Source organism: Mesocricetus auratus, unplaced genomic scaffold, assembly GCF_017639785.1.
Source record: "Mesocricetus auratus isolate SY011 unplaced genomic scaffold, BCM_Maur_2.0 Super-Scaffold_4256, whole genome shotgun sequence".
NCBI lineage: Eukaryota > Metazoa > Chordata > Mammalia > Rodentia > Cricetidae > Mesocricetus > Mesocricetus auratus.
The window spans coordinates 5,857,973-5,875,504 of NW_024429182.1; the positions used below are offsets into that span (position 1 = coordinate 5,857,973).

General features: G+C 43.9%; 1 protein-coding gene across 5 annotated transcripts in view; it reads right to left on the reverse strand.

The window, feature by feature from the left end:
• Positions 1-17,532, reverse strand: part of Vti1a (vesicle transport through interaction with t-SNAREs 1A) — a 314,916-nt gene that overhangs the window by 221,324 nt on the left and 76,060 nt on the right. For all 5 annotated transcript variants that reach the window (XM_013116277.3, XM_013116280.3, XM_013116274.3 and 2 more), the window contains one exon: positions 16,260-16,344. In XM_013116277.3, coding sequence (XP_012971731.1) covers positions 16,260-16,344 — 85 coding nt within the window. The remainder of the gene's footprint in view (positions 1-16,259; positions 16,345-17,532) is intronic.

Sequence of the window (17,532 nt, forward strand, 5' to 3'; positions counted from 1 at the left end):
TTCACATTTGTTTTTTGTTGGTGGTGGTGGTAGTGGTGGTTTTTGGTTTGTTTTGGTTTGGCTTGGTTTTGGTTCTTTGAGACAGGGTTTCTCTGTATTGTTTTGGAATCTGTCCTGGAACTCGCTCTGTAGACCAGGCTGACCTCAAACTCACAGAGATCCACCTGCCTCTGCCTCCCAAGTGTGGGGATTAAAGGTGTGCGCCACCACCGCCCAGCTTTGACTTTTGTATAATACACAAAACAAATGATGATCTGAAAAACACTTCTCAACCAACACAAACAATTTAGATACTGAATAAAACTTTTCGATGCATAGGCCCCTAAGATACTGTGCAAGGACTTTTCTATGCGTGTCTGTCGGGTGTTCACTCACGTGGAAAGCATGTGCCAAACAGTTCTCTACGTTGCTGCCGCATTTATATAGGGAAGAACAAAGCATCATTAATCCCTCATTAGATCACACATTTAAAATAACTACATTTCTCACATATAGTTGGAACACCTTCAGGTGTCTTCCAGAATGTTAATTACTAAATTAAATAAAATGTAACAAAGTATATTTCACTTTGGGGAATAGCATGATCTTGGCCAGTTATGACTGATAAGACACTGAGGTGAAGGACCTCCCTGCACAGCGAGCATATATTTAAAGCCCAGAGTGCAATGCTGGCCTAGGCGGGGCAGGCTCCCACAGAGACAGATGCCGAAACAAGTGGAACAATAATGAAGAAGAAATGAGGGGCGTTTTACAAGCCCCCAACTGACAGGCAGGTATTGGCTTTTGTTTGAGGCCAATAACAGCTCTTTATTGACCACAAAAGTTAACACCTGGCAAGGTCAATACACGATCTCAGCTGTCAACAACGCTACTGTGGGACTTCTGTGTTTCTCCACAGAAGTACCGTGGAGATGGACACACTGTGCTTGGAGCAAAAAAAATTGAGCAAAGAAGTTACCAATGAAGAGGAGGCTTGTGAGACGCTGGCCCTGTAGTTGGAGACGCCGGTCTTCAGGTGAAGAGCCCAGAACTGTGGGTTGGGCCCTTCCACATAGGGAAACAAAATAATAACTCATCCTAACACAGGGAATCTATGTGGCAGTGTGCCTGTCTGAAAAACTAGGATGTGCAGTGATTCTCCCAGAGTAGGTTTGTGGCACTATTCTAGTTCATGTGTGTGTGTGTGTGTGTGTGTGTGTGTGTGTGTGTGTGTGTGTGTGTGTGTATCTATGTGTATGGGTATGGCAGTCAGAAACATCCTCAGGTAACATCCCCCAGGAATGTAATCTTTTTTTTTTAAAGACAGCTTTCTTGCTTTCTTACAGGACAGGAACTCTCAGAATAGGCTAGGCTGGCAGGCCAGACAGCCGAAGGGGTCTGTGTGTCTCTGCTTCTCTAGTCCTAGGACTGCAAAGACTTTTGATGAGAGCTCTGTGTACTGCACTCAGGTCTTTCTCCTTGTGCAATAAGCACTTTGCCGATCACTCTGCCTCCCCAGGCACTGGTGCATTTTTAATACCTGAAATGGATATGGTACAAGCTTTTCCTTAGTTTTTAGTTATCATGTCTCAAGTTCTTTTTGTGACAGTTTGCAATGTACTTCACATACGCTTTAGAAATGGAATATGTAAATTTACAGAGTTTATCTATTGTCAACAGTCAAAAAGACATGCAGAAGAATTATCTTTTGTTACGGATCTAAGGAGCATAAACAAATCTGAGAAGTGAGTAAGTAGAGTGAGTGCCTGGTGGAAAAGAAAGCAGACAAGATTGGAAGTTTCAATGCACCGATTAATGTGATATAGACACCAGGAATTAACATCTTGTTTGTCACAGATGCTATAGAAATTCCAACCACAAATATGGCCTGCCATCTATTTACTCCATCCCTTCCCCAATGCGCTACTAGTAGCTAGGGTTTTAAAAATTGCTCATAAATAGCATGATGGGGGGGGATGTCTAACTCCATCTAAGTCTTCCCTCCTTCTTATTATGTAGTAGTAGTAGTAGTAGTAGTAGTAGTAGTAGTAGTAGTAGTAGTAGTAATAATAATAATAATAATAGATAAGAACATGGTTTTTCCTACCCTCCTTGCTACTTTGGACGCCATTATCCCATGCAGCTACTGCCAGTGGCTACAGATAGAACCTACGTGGAACTTAAAAGTACATGCACCTTCTTCATTCTCTTGGCTTTACTGTTGTTTTGCCATGGGAGAACCTTGGGTTCTGAACCACTATATGGAAGGCTGTCTGCTCACTTGGAAACAACTGCATTGAACTTCTCCAAGAGAAATAGATGCCACTGTATCAAGCTGCTGGGATGACTACAGTCTATTTGTCGTGGCCATGAGTGCCACTATGAATGTAGCACAAGTGAAAATGTTTACTGAGTGCCTGTGCTGACGGTGTCTAGTTCACCTTCTCTACCAATAACAACAGCCTCCACACAGACGACCAGTAAAGCTGCTTCATACCCTAGGAAAGAACCAGGAAACGCTAAGGACATTGCTCTGTCTCAGCTATGAAGTGGGAAGGCGGTGGACTGAACCTGTGTCTGTAGCTGCAAAGCTCAGTGCACATTCCATCTTGTTCTCCTGGGGGTGAAAGGCAGGTGATATAACCTGGCGGACGGAGGTGAGTCCCACACTTCCTTCCTGCACAGCTTTAGCCCACAAAGGACAATGAAAACAGTCCACGTTATTTGCCCCCACTTCTTCTGTGGGAGACATGGAGCTCACAATTTACAAGAGGCAGGCGTGAGGCGATTAGCTCGTCCGATTTTGTTAGCATTTTTCAGATCAAGACAACGCTATACAAAACTTTGGAAGAGAGAGTTACACTGCACCTTTGTAACCTGCTGATAATCTTATGGTGTTTAATTTGAGCAGAGTCTGGCAACTTGTGGAGGGCACGAAAGAGCCGCTGCTCCACAAGGTTTACAGTTAACAAAGGGGAGAACAGAGAGACGTACTTGTTCTCCCAACAGTGTGAATTTAAAGAACTATATGGGGGTGTGCATTCTACAGGAAGTCCAAGTCGGAGGAAAAAACGAGACACTGTACCGTGCACACAGCAGTAAAAATGAGGGGATTCATTGCGGTAGGGAAGTCACAGCTGGTAGGCAATGTGAGCGAGGCAGCGAGACATTTGGTCCATCTTCACACTTAACTCTTACAGACGCACCGTGGCTTTTTAAAAGGCCTCCTTTTCATATTAACAAAGTCGCTCCAGTCAGTAGTTTCTTTAGCTTGCCCACGTGAAAAATTTGAATGACTTTGTGAGAGCCTTCTGCTAACAAACCACCAGTCAGAAAAACTGGTGTGCTCTCTATACCTGTGCAGACCTCTCAGGACGGATGGTTGTTACAGTGTGTCCTCTACACTGTGGTTTGTTACAGTGTGTCCTCTCTACTGTGCAGACCTCTCAGGACAGATGGTTTGTTACAGTGTGTCCTCTCTACTGTGCAAATCTCTCAGGACGGATGGTTGTTACAGTGTGTCCTCTACACTGTGGTTTGTTACAGTGTGTCCTCTCTACTGTGCAAATCTCTCAGGATGGTTGTTACAGTGTGTCCTCTACACTGTGGTTTGTTACAGTGTGTCCTCTCTACTGTGCAGACCTCTCAGGATGGTTGTTACAGTGTGTCCTCTACACTGTGGTTTGTTACAGTGTGTCCTCTCTACTATGCAGACCTCTCAGGATGGTTGTTACAGTGTGTCCTCTCTACTGTGCAAATCTCTCAGGACGGATGGTTGTTACAGTGTGTCCTCTACACTGTGGTTTGTTACAGTGTGTCCTCTCTACTGTGCAAATCTCTCAGGATGGTTGTTACAGTGTGTCCTCTACACTGTGGTTTGTTACAGTGTGTCCTCTCTACTGTGCAAATCTCTCAGGATGGTTGTTACAGTGTGTCCTCTACACTGTGGTTTGTTACAGTGTGTCCTCTCTACTATGCAGACCTCTCAGGATGGTTGTTACAGTGTGTCCTCTCTACTGTGCAAATCTCTCAGGACGGATGGTTGTTACAGTGTGTCCTCTACACTGTGGTTTGTTACAGTGTGTCCTCTCTACTGTGCAAATCTCTCAGGATGGTTGTTACAGTGTGTCCTCTACACTGTGGTTTGTTACAGTGTGTCCTCTCTACTGTGCAAATCTCTCAGGATGGTTGTTACAGTGTGTCCTCTACACTGTGGTTTGTTACAGTGTGTCCTCTCTACTATGCAGACCTCTCAGGATGGTTGTTACAGTGTGTCCTCTCTACTGTGCAAATCTCTCAGGATGGTTGTTACAGTGTGTCCTCTACACTGTGGTTTGTTACAGTGTGTCCTCTCTACTGTGCAGACCTCTCAGGATGGTTGTTACAGTGTGTCCTCTACACTGTGGTTTGTTACAGTGTGTCCTCTCTACTGTGCAAATCTCTCAGGATGGTTGTTACAGTGTGTCCTCTACACTGTGGTTTGTTACAGTGTGTCCTCTCTACTATGCAGACCTCTCAGGATGGTTGTTACAGTGTGTCCTCTCTACTGTGCAAATCTCTCAGGATGGTTGTTACAGTGTGTCCTCTACACTGTGGTTTGTTACAGTGTGTCCTCTCTACTGTGCAGACCTCTCAGGATGGTTGTTACAGTGTGTCCTCTACACTGTGGTTTGTTACAGTGTGTCCTCTCTACTGTGCAAATCTCTCAGGATGGTTGTTACAGTGTGTCCTCTACACTGTGGTTTGTTACAGTGTGTCCTCTCTACTATGCAGACCTCTCAGGATGGTTGTTACAGTGTGTCCTCTCTACTGTGCAAATCTCTCAGGACGGATGGTTGTTACAGTGTGTCCTCTACACTGTGGTTTGTTACAGTGTGTCCTCTCTACTGTGCAAATCTCTCAGGATGGTTGTTACAGTGTGTCCTCTCTACTGTGCAAATCTCTCAGGACGGATGGTTGTTACAGTGTGTCCTCTACACTGTGGTTTGTTACAGTGTGTCCTCTCTACTGTGCAAATCTCTCAGGATGGTTGTTACAGTGTGTCCTCTACACTGTGGTTTGTTACAGTGTGTCCTCTCTACTGTGCAAATCTCTCAGGATGGTTGTTACAGTGTGTCCTCTACACTGTGGTTTGTTACAGTGTGTCCTCTCTACTATGCAGACCTCTCAGGATGGTTGTTACAGTGTGTCCTCTCTACTGTGCAAATCTCTCAGGATGGTTGTTACAGTGTGTCCTCTACACTGTGGTTTGTTACAGTGTGTCCTCTCTACTGTGCAGACCTCTCAGGATGGTTGTTACAGTGTGTCCTCTACACTGTGGTTTGTTACAGTGTGTCCTCTCTACTGTGCAAATCTCTCAGGATGGTTGTTACAGTGTGTCCTCTACACTGTGGTTTGTTACAGTGTGTCCTCTCTACTATGCAGACCTCTCAGGATGGTTGTTACAGTGTGTCCTCTCTACTGTGCAAATCTCTCAGGATGGTTGTTACAGTGTGTCCTCTACACTGTGGTTTGTTACAGTGTGTCCTCTCTACTGTGCAGACCTCTCAGGATGGTTGTTACAGTGTGTCCTCTACACTGTGGTTTGTTACAGTGTGTCCTCTCTACTGTCAGACCTCTCAGGATAGATGGTTTGTTACAGTGTGTCTTCTACACTGTGCAGACCTCTCAGGACAGATGGGTTGTTTGTTGTTTTGTTTTTGGTGTTTTTGGGGTAGGCTTCTTTGTCTTAATTACAAGTATTTATCATCAGATCTTCACAGAACACTACAGATCATTCAAACACAGGCTGATGGGAGAGAGGAACAAAATGCCATTTCCTTGGGAAGCCCATTAAAATTTAATATCCCTTCCAGTTGGCAAAGGGGATAGCTGTTGGGAAAGTAGTTAGAAACCAGTCTACTCAACCTGATCCAATAACTTCCACTTCAGATAAGTTAATCTGTTGACTAATATCATGAAATAACAGGTGCCCATGCCCGCTGAATGGGGGTTGTGGCTATCTGTATCCCAATAGGTACTTCATGAGTTTACTTCTGGGCTTTGTATCCTGAGTTCCCACAACAGAGGCAGGGCCTATTCTTCCTGGAAGACAAATCAGACTTTCCCTTTACAGTAGGAGACTTCCCAAGTGCAATGTGGCTAATAGAATTAACTTAACTAGCATTTTTCTTGCAGTACTAGAAATGAGCCACAACCCAGTGGGTGTCTAACAAACTCCATTAAAGTTTCCTAGGGGCCCCAAACTGGTAAATAAGTGTTATGGTCCTGCTGTTCTGTTTAGTAAGTGTAAGTGCTGTGTGTGTGCTGCCAGTAACTTACTTTGAAAATGGAAGTAAGGAGATGAGCTGTGCTGTGAAGGTGTTTTCTGGATGCAGATACAGAAGTTTCTACCGCAGGCAGGGACACTGAGGGCTGAAGGCAGAGAGCCGGAGTGTGGAAGGGGATGGCAGGGCTTCTCAGCAATGACGGGCAGCTTCTAGAGGCTTTCTCCTTGTCTGGCTTTAGGGCAGTTTCCTCCTTTCTTTAAATAAATAGTATTTATTTAACCATGACTTAGAATTTATCTAAAGAGGCAAAAGGGCAACACAGTGGTGTTCATGAATGTGGGCCCACCACGACAGCCTCTTTGATAAGAACTCTACTTGGAAAGATGTATCCTTCAATAAAAAATTGTTTTAATGTTAACTTTGTTCTCTCGTGGCAACGCTGGAAAACACTGTAGCCCAACAGGAAATACAGACGACAGCTTCAAATGGGGAACGCACACAAAAAGCTGTTTTGAAAGCTCAGGCCCATCGCGTTTCCTACTCCATCTAAGTCATACACAAAGTCTTAGACCAACGCCAGCCCACGCTGTGAAAACTCGGATGCATCCTCCTCGGAAAATTCTGTTAAAAACATAAACCCAGCTGGGAAGAAAACTTCTAGGTACCAGAAGTGAGACTCAGAGAGAAAATAAACCTGATTAAAAAGAAGAAACTTAGATAAGAGCGTCACAACAAGGTCCTAAGCTTAACAACCCTTTGCCCGTCTATCTGAACGCAAATTGGCAGTGTCACCGTCCGCTTTGGTTTTCCTCAGCTCCCAGGGATGCATGGGATGAGGATGGCTTCACATGCATCTTACAAACCAACTGGGAGAGTGGCAGGCAGTATAGGATAGAATGCCTTCTAAGACGAGTATAGTGCTTTTGAATGGCTTACAAATGGACGCTAGGAATACACTTGGACTGCCTAAGGAGAAGTTTCTCCAGACAGGGCTTAAATGCCATTATGGAGCTCTCAGATATCCCAGAGAATATTGTAAAAATAAATTGAAGTACAGCTTAGCAATACTCTTTCAGGGTGTCAATTCAAATGACAACCTCCTCTGTCCATCCCTGGGCTGGTCCCAGCTCTGGCACGCGGAAGACTTTAACAGTTGGCAATTACAAAGTCCTTGATTAGTACAAATTTAAAAATTACTTTTTTTGGTCGTTTGGTTTTACAATTGGGGAGACTTTTAAAAATTTACAAGATACCAATGAGCAGCGTGCTTCTCAGCACTAAGGAAGAAAACAACTATTTCAGCAGAAATGTTCTTAGTGTTCTGAAGACACTCCACCATCCACAGTAATGAACAGAGGAGCTTTCTCTGCAGACTTGCTGCATCAAAGGTTTATTTTCCTCTCTACATAAAACGATTTTCTCTAAAATGTGCATGGTTGGATAGAACAAATGGCTAATAACTATTAGTTGTAGAATCCCACTCTCTGTTCTCACCTTACAGAACAGCATTAAGCATTAATGTGTTATTTCTACACTAATTTGGACGTGACGGATGGCTTTCTGAATTACAACCGGCCCTCAAATCAAGTGGCCGAGGCAAATAATTGGAACCAGTGTTTATGGACATAATACTCTCTCCTCAGACGAGCCAGGACTGCAGTGCTGGGCACGTCTTATATCCCTGTAAATCTTGATGAAAGTCTGACAAAGGAGAAATACAGCATTTGTCTTTTCGTATCATTTACACACTTACCAACATTGGAGAATCAGAGATCTCCCCTTTAACAACGGACAGCAGTTCTGAGGACAGGCCTGCAGATGGCACACTTCTGGCTCTAAATTCCAAGGTCTCATCAAGTGCCTCATCAGTATATGGTGGGGGGAGGGCCCACTAGTACCTAACTTAAAATGCACTACTGGTTTCATGAATTGTATTCTATCGTTATGCTCCATTAATTTTACCAATTAATCTTTTCTGTGAATTTTAAATGTATTTGATGATTTTGGGGGAGCACATGTCATAGCAAGCATATTGGGGACAGATGATCATTTGTGGGCATCGATTCTTTCACGATACCATGCGTGTTCTGGGATGTCACTCAGACCCCAGTGTGGGGAGACATGCCCTCATCCACTGAAACATCTCATTGGCCCACATGTGAAGGTTTACATTTTTTGAGTGAAACCATTACATCGTGAAAGTATATACCAGTAAACAACTCAAATATATTTCTTAAAGGGGAGAATGAGATGGGAAGAGAAAAAAGAATGAGAATGAACGGAAGAGGTGGGAAAGAATTTTAGTAAACAAAAAAGGAAATATTTAAACGACAAAGAAAATGGCTGTAAGTATGGTAAACATTTTGTCTCAACCAGTGCTTCTTAAACTGGCTAAGACTAATAATGGGCTTGCAGTGGGTGGGTCAGATTAGTCACAATGAAGTAAGCTCAACCCAAGGGGGCAGATGGGTTGCCACGCTGTCTCAGACCCTCCCATCTCTCTACAGAACCCCACAAAAATCTTCACGAGAAGCCAACAGCTCCTTAGCTATGCGACTTTCAGATGGTACACAGGAAATGCTGTTGGTCTGTAGTCACTGCTGCAAAACGCCCACCGTAATCAACTTGCGAGAAGACAAGGCTAACCCTAGCACATGGCTTCGTCCACAGATGCCTATGGCCGGGAAGGGTGTCATGGCAGTGTGGGAAAAGAGCTGTTCCCCCCACGGTGTGAGACGGGGAGACTGGGATTCCCATCTCAAAACTACCCCACAAGACACGCCCTGGAGAACCCAACCCCTTTAACGTGGTTCTATGCCTTTCTAAAGCAGCAGTTCTCAAGCTTCCTAAGGCTGACACCCTTTGCTATCATTAACACTGTGGTGACCCCAGCCACGAAACTGTTTTCCTTGCCACATTATGACTGTAATTTTGCTGCTGTTAGGGATTCTAGGGCAAGTATCTGTGGTTTCCAATGCTCTAGGTGACCACCATAAAAAAGGCATTTGACCTACAAAGGGGTTGAGACCCACGGGCTGAGAATCACTGCCTTAAAGGTTACAGTCCCTCCCAATAACACTATAGCATGGTGACCAGGGCTTTAATGTGTAGCGTTTCAAGGACATGTCAAAGCCAAGATATCAAAATTAAATAAAATAAAATAAAAAAGGCTAAAGTATAAGTAAAAAGTCATTTTGAACTTTAAATGCATTTGCTCAAATTCCTTAGACTGTTTTTGAATATGAAACATGTTTTGTTTGATTTAAATATATATATATATATATATGTATATATATATATATATATATGTAGACACCACTATTCACTGCTTCTTCTGTGAAATCTATTTAAAGTGAGATGGGCAAGAAACTTACCTAAAAAAGAGTATACATGAATTACCCCATTCTCATTGAAATGTTATAATCTAAGAAACTTACCTAAAAAAGAGTATACATGAATTACCCCATTCTCATTGAAATGTTATAATCTAAGAACTGCTTTCCAGAAGGAAAAAATAACTCCTATGTTTCCATATATGGCCAAGTCTATCAATATAAATGAATTCAAGTTTTGAAGACACAAGAGCAAAACTAACCTAGACATATCACATAAATCCGGTCGGTAGGGGCAGACTGTGGATGTTTGATGTTTACAGTCAGATAAGCACAATAAAAGCACCAAGACCTAAAAACAGAAAAGGAAGACCACAGCTCCCAGCCCTCCCCTGGCTTTTTTATTCCTTTGTTTGTTTTGCTTTGTGGCTCTGACTGTCCTACAACTAGCTCTGTAGACCAGGCTGGCTTCGAACTCACAGAGATCCGCCTGCCTCTGCCTCCCCAGTGCTGGGATTGAAGATGTGAGCCACCACCAACCAGTTCACTTTCCTTTTTCTGCAAAGTGTCAGTCAGAAGTATGACAAATCTACTGGGCCAATTCTATTTAAGATAAATAAGTAACTTGGTAGAAAAATATTCTCTTTTATGTAACTAAATGTCCAGTGTGTGGTACCGAACGGTTTTATTCTTTCATTTTCCTAATGAATTAGGACATAAGAAATTCTGATGTGTGCTCTTATGGGAGTTAAGTGAAGCTATGTTGAGTACAAGGAAACATGTCTGACTGAGGCAGTGTGACAGAAGGAAGACTTGAGGTTATTAGATGAATTATGGAGCAATTTTCCTACGGATGCCATAAAACACACAGCTTCTAAACAAGACCATCCTCCTGCCCAGTGTTATCAAGATCAGACAAACACACACATATACAGTGTGTGTGTTAACTACACATTGCTTTTGGCCCCAATTTTTCATTAATTTGTGTTATGTGCATGGGCAATTTGCATGCATGTATGCAAGTGCATCACGTGTCTGCCTGGTGCCCATGGAGGTTCCCCTGAAACTGGAGTTACAGATGGCTGGGAACCACCATGTGGGTGCTGGGCACGAAACCAGGTCCACTGAAGGAGCAACCGTGTTCCTAACCACTGAGCATCTATCTCTCTAGCCTGCCACCTGGCAGGATTTTTGCAAATACACTTTAGTAAATGTAAAGACATATATGGGAGAGTTCACAGAGCTTTGTCTAGCTACAACAAATACTAAATGCTGACAACGTAGTCACCTCATTGGACTTTACTGCAGGTAGGCATGGATCATGGCTGAAATGCCGACCTGAGTAGCACCCAGTAGCTCGTTTCTAACAACTTTGCAGAGGATGCCAAAGGACTGCTGTTCTTGACCCACACTGGGGAGCAAAAGCCCAATGTGTCCCCTTTAGATCAGTGAGAAATTAGTCTAGGGAGCATGGGAGGGAAAGTGCTGCATTTGTCTGTGATTTCCACAACCCTCCTCTTTCTACATGTCACCACAGGGTGCCCCCTGCAGGCATCCTCACCAATTCACACACACACACACACACACACACACACACACACACACACACACACACACACACACATACCCCCATCACCTTCCAGCTCAGAGGACTGGCAACTGTTCTGATAGAGGTGATGGAGACCTCGTTTCTTTGGGGAAGTCCGAATACAAGGAGGAGATGAAAGCAAGGTCATGATCTAAGATGTAAGCCACTGAGCACCCAAAACTTTCAGCTCCAGGATGCTCTGAAGGTGCCCATGCAGAACTCAGGAAGGGACAGTCATTGGTTCTTAAAAGAGCTGTTACATATGGGCATGAATTTCTGTCCTCCCACAGGTTTCTCTCAGCCTCCTTTGCTGATCACACAGCTTCTAATAGTTTTGTGCTGATTGTGATTGGGAAATATGTATTTGGGGGTGGGGGAGAATTACAACATCAGAGTAAAGAGCAGATGACCCAGCATTTAAGTCCTGACCATCAACAAAATGGAAAGAACCACAGCTAGAAAGCATACCTGTTAGTAACTGGAAAGAGGGAGAGTCGCTTTTCTCTCCAAAGATTCTGGATGGGAACTCGGAAGTCACACCAAACTGGGTCAGCCCAATGCTTCATGCAACCAGAACCATGTCTAGTTCACGAGTGTGTCTGCTAACTGCCCTCCTTGATGTCAGACCAGCAAGCCCCATGGGTCCACAAATCTCCACCATTCCAATACTGGGATTAAAAGTATGTGCCACCATGCCCTTTTTTATTTTCTTTGCTTTGCTTTGTTCTGTTTTTTTTTAACACAGATTAAGGGTTTTGAACGTAGGCCCTTGAGCGGCATCGGCAGAGCAGAGCATGGCTGCTAGGGACACCTGAGGTCATCCGCTTGCCCAGCAAGCACTGCGAGGAGACAGCATGCAGCACCAAGCTGCATTGAAGCAGGGTGCTGCTGGCAAGTGTGGGTGGGGCTGAGCCCGACCCCGATGGGCGCTCCCACTTGCCTGGGCCCTGGCTTTTGGCATTGCCCCGCCCCCAGCTCCGGTTTGCCACTTCGCCATTGTCTTGTGAGGCTGGAAGCTGCCAATCAGAAAAGGGAAGATCCTGCAAACCACTCCCCTCCCTTTTGATACCTGCCTGGCTTGACCTGAAATGCTCAAAGGTGCCACAGCTAAACAAATTGTGTAAGCACTGATTGCTTAACCAATCGTGTTTGCTGGAGATGACTTAACTGTCCCTGGGGATTCTAAAAAGAGCCTGCAACCTTCTCTCAGGGTCACCACCGGATTTGTTCTCAGGAAATCAACATCCTTGAGGAGTGGGTGTGTGAGTGGTGGTCTTGTGGAGTGATCTGCGGACCCTAACACTTTTGCTTCCAAGGCAAGCACTTTATCCAGAGAAGGGATCCAGAGAAACGCTTTGATAAACTCAATGAATACTGGGGTGTAAATGACACTTAGAACAGCCACACACCACGGGTATGTGCTCTCTGCTCACTGACTGCTCTAGAAGAGACAGCAAGTGCCCATTTCAAGATAATATAAGAATGTCAACAGTGATGCAAGAATTTCCCAAAGGTGAATTTTGTAACGTGTTATCAAGCAACTAGTGATTAAGGTAACACACACGCACACACACACACACACACACACAGACACACGCACATACACACACACACACACACACACACACACACACACACACACACACAAATCTAGTCCATCCTATCCCATATTCTTTTTAGGACCTTGTCAATTATCAAGTTAACAAAAAGGAAAAGTTACAAATTTCTGTTAAAACTTTTGCCAACTATCCTGAAAGTTAAGTATTTTTTTTAACTGACGGCCGTCTATACGAACAATAAAACTGTATAGAGCGCTCGTGTTTCTGGGCACCTGTTATATAGACAGGATCTTGTTATACTTCCCTGTACCCATGCAGTACTCTGGCACGCGTAAGCGAATACACACAGAAAGGGTGCCTGGTCCTCAGGGCCACACGGCTGATCCGTGAAGGGGCTCTTCTCCCAGTTAATCAGTACACTGGGCCATAGCTCCTACACTCCTGAGATCCAGTAGAAGTTGAAAGTGTTTCAGAGCGGGCTAGAGCGATGGCTCCGCAGCTGTGAGCACTGCCTGCTCTTGCAGAGGACGTGATTCGCTCCCTAGCACCCGCATGGCAGCTTAAAACCACCTGCAACTCTGGTTCCAAGGAACTCAGTGCCCTCCCCTGGCTTCCAGAGGCACCAGCACGCACCTGGTGCACAAACCTACGTGCAGGGAAAACGTCAAACACATAACATAAAAACAATGAGACTATTTTAGAAAGCCCCACGTCGGCTGCCACACTTAGCACTTTTCAAGTGAAGAAATGTATCAGACTTCTACCTACTGCTCTTACCGCATCACCAAACTGTTCTCGTCTGTTCCGCCTCATAATACAACACTATAATTTTAGACAAAGTGTCATTCTTAATTTATAAAATATGCTCTACGGGAAGCCATTATATTCTACTTCCATTCTCATTCTTTAAAACCCTCTGAGTGTGGCGCCGACTCCAGGCTAAGGCAGTTCTTGGAAAGCCCACTCGTATCCACGTCTCCTCCTCCTCATTTTGAAACCGAGTGTCGAGTTCTTCCTCTGTGAGGGAAAGATGGAGCTCAGTGGTGGAGAATTTGCCTGGATGTTATCTTCAAAGTGATTTTTAAATTTTGGGGCAGAGGACAAGGGATGACCTGAGTTGGTAAGAGTTCTTGTCTAGTACACGCAAAGCCTTGAGTTCAGTCTCAAGTCCAGATGAACAGGCAAGGTGAGCCACACCATAGCCCCTACCCTTGAGGAGTGGAGGCAGGAAGGATCACAAGTGCAAGACTATTCTTAGTTATATACTGAGTTTTAGGCCAGCCTAGGCTTTTTTTTACTCCTTACAAGTGTTGTTCTTCTACTTCCTATATTAATATGACGAGTGTTTTACATATGGTCAAGACACAGAGCTGTTGACAGGACTACAGTGAGGGCTGGCAGGGACTCAGGAAATCTGAGTGACATGGTACCTATCGCATTGCACTGTGAAATCCATAAGTCTCTTCTCCATTCCCACTCCACTTTCAGACTTATCCAAGAAAACGAGTTAGCAAGTTGATCCTTGTCCAAGCACAGGCTGGGGTGCATCTGCCCCATCTCATCTGTACTCCTCCTCTCAGACCTAACTCTGTAGTCTGCCCATGTTCCCAAGCTGTGTGTGAGACTCGCACATGGAATTTCATAGCCTACACTGGACTCTCAACGCTATGCTTTCTGTGCGTCAAAAGAAGTAACTATCAACTCCCATGCTCTCTTATAGTCATGATCAATGCACGGTCTTCTGTGGGCCGTCTTCTTTGGCGACCTTTCAGCTTTGGGAGAGCGCACAAGGACAGTGAAATGAGAGGCGAGATACCTACTCAGGGCCCTGTGATCCAAGACCCTGAGATCACGGACGCACCAACACAGTCTCCATGCTCGAGACCAAGCCAAGCCCAAGGAGGCTCATCAGGGGATGCTTGACAAGGAAGACCCTTCTTCTGCAATAGACGTAAAGTTCAGCAGAGACAGTGCCGCAGTTCCCGAGCACTGCCCAAATAGCATGCCCTTTTCTGTTCCTTTAAAACACACAAATTTTCACACACAACAAAAAATATTCTCCATAATTATGGATCACCAAATGGCCACACAATAATAATATGTACATCCATCTATGTATTTTAAAGCACATAAAATACTTTAACCTAATATACATTATTATGGTAAGAATTTTCAGGTGTGTAACTTGCTTCTATTGTACTGAAGAATGAGCAGGATTAGGGAAGTGAGATAAGTCATTCAGAGTAATTAGAGTTAGGAATGGGGATTGGGATGTGGCTCCTCCCACTCTTCATAGTACCCCCCAAGAGTTTGCTCTGAGGGTGAACCTCAGACCAAAGGAACCCGTCCAGGCAGAGAGTCAGCCCAACAGTAGTAACCTGGGGGAAGCCGCAGCCCACATTGCTAACATCCGGGAAGTGAATGGTCTTCTACGGCTTCCTTGTCAGTAATAATACATGCACAATCTCCCAGTAATACATGTGCAGTCTCCAGTAATACATGTACAGTCTCCCAGTAATACATGTACAGTCTCCCAGTAATACATGTACAGTCTCCCAGTAATACAGGTACAATCTCCTACTTGGCTCATCAGAATGCAGCACATAAAGCAGCCAATCCAGGACAGCCACATAGCCAGGGCGGCCACACTGGCCAGTCATGAGAGAGAGTGCCTAGGGACACTTTTGTTATACCCACTCTTCAAAACAATTGATGATTTGGAAATAGTAAATTAGTTTTTTCAGGGAAAATTCTGTTAATCATATATTTCTGTTGTCTATATGATGTGCAAGAATGGTTCAAACTATGAAAAATACATTATTTATAATTTACAGTTTAGAAAACAAAAGGAATAGCTAAAATAAGAAGAAACTAGTACTCATGACGCTTGCTATTTATAAACACTCACTGCATGAAATATTCACACACACAAAAAGACCTGTCAATTCAAACCAAAAGTCTAAACAGTATAAACCAATGGTAATAAGATAATCGCGACTATTAGCTTTGTTGTTCTATAGATATTTTCATGCCTTGTTAGAGGTTGTTTGTGACTTTTATAAAATAGTCATTAAAGGAGTCATTTCCAACACAGAGTTAAACAAGCAAGCTAGGTATCACTGTGTCTTTGTTCCCAGTTCCTATCATTTAGACTGATTAAAATGTTAATTTTTTCAGATGTGACTAGAACCCGGGTCACAAACAAGAGTGGCTACACCGTGCACCCTCCACCGTCGCGGGTGGGTAAACTGACAACGTGTAACTGCACATTAAGACAAATGTGGAATTTAGACAAAGTAGCCGTCTGCTTTCAGACGGAGACTTGCGAACCTCAGGAAGGTTCTCAGTAGATGTCACGCCTTTTAACTTGAAAAAAGATAAGCGCAAATCAGCTCCCAATTGTCTCCCCAATATGTAAACCACATCTCGGGCTGCTGTCTCTGCTGCTCCTTTGAAGTTGCGCTGAAATGTCATGTGTTGTGAAGACTGCTGTGCATAAGCAAGACAATTTGCTCACTTTCAGAACTCTTACCGGTCTCCACTGCTATCTGGTATCCAGCCTCTAGTCTCCGCGATGACCTTTCCAGCCTCTCCGTGTTATCCAGCAGATGTGCCCTCTGAAACGAAGTGGGAGTCAGACAAATGCCTACAAGGCTCTTTTTTGCCTTTTTAAAAAATAATGCCTTTGTATGTCCTAAAATGGGGTGGGGGTATCCACAATCCATTACAGTTAAATTTCAGCAGACAGTTCATCAGAGGAGCCACAGCAATGGAATGGATAGATTGCCAGTCAGACATGCATGGACCATCCACTTATTTGTTTTGTTTTGTTTTGTAGAAAAGGAGCCCCTTGTTGTGAGTGGACACAACAAATCTTACTCCACACCACTGAGAAATGCATGAAGAACAGAGACAACTGGATCTTTCCTGTTTTGGCACAGATGAGACACACAGTGTGGATTCCTGTTTGTGTTTAGCTTTATACAATACAGTCACTCCCAACAATCACTTGGTCCTTTGATGTCTGCAAATCGTGATCTTTACACGGGAACTTTTGGGAGAATGCTTCTTCTTTTGAATGTACATCAGGATGGCACACAGAACAGCAACACCACTGAAACTGAATGTCAGACAGCACTTGTAGCTCACAGACCACACAGGACAACCACCGAGGAACAGAAAACACACAGGACTTACGTGCTATGGCAGCAACTGCCAGGTTATCCCCAAATATGCAACACTAGGTTAAAGTGAACTGTTAACACATAGTGCTTTGGACTGCGAACTAAAATCACAATCAACCCTTGGAAAAAATTATATACAACCCCTTCATATTACATCTCATGTGCAAATTAGAGGACTACAATATTCTAAACTTTCCTTTCTACACAGAGACATTATAAATGTGCCTGATCCCTCTCCCCCCCCCCAAGCAGATACACTCACATCACCAAAACAGGTTCATAGGCTAACCATGTCTAGGAATGAATGGTACATGCATGTTGTATACATGTACATATAGCTAGGCACCTAGAAATATATGAATATGTGTGCCTGTGTATTTGGTTGTGGGCAGCTTATGTTTATGTGTATTTGTATAAATGAGTATCTCTTGCCCTCATATCAATTTCGATGTCTAGTCAAAGAGAAAGAAAAACATGCAACCCTAACTATATAACTTTGTGTTGTTGACAGATGTCACTTAAAACTGAAGCAATGCTTTCCAATAATAATAAAAAGGAGGTGCCACACACATTATCTGAGCGGCTGTCCAGTGAGATGATCTACCTTGCTCTAATGAGCCC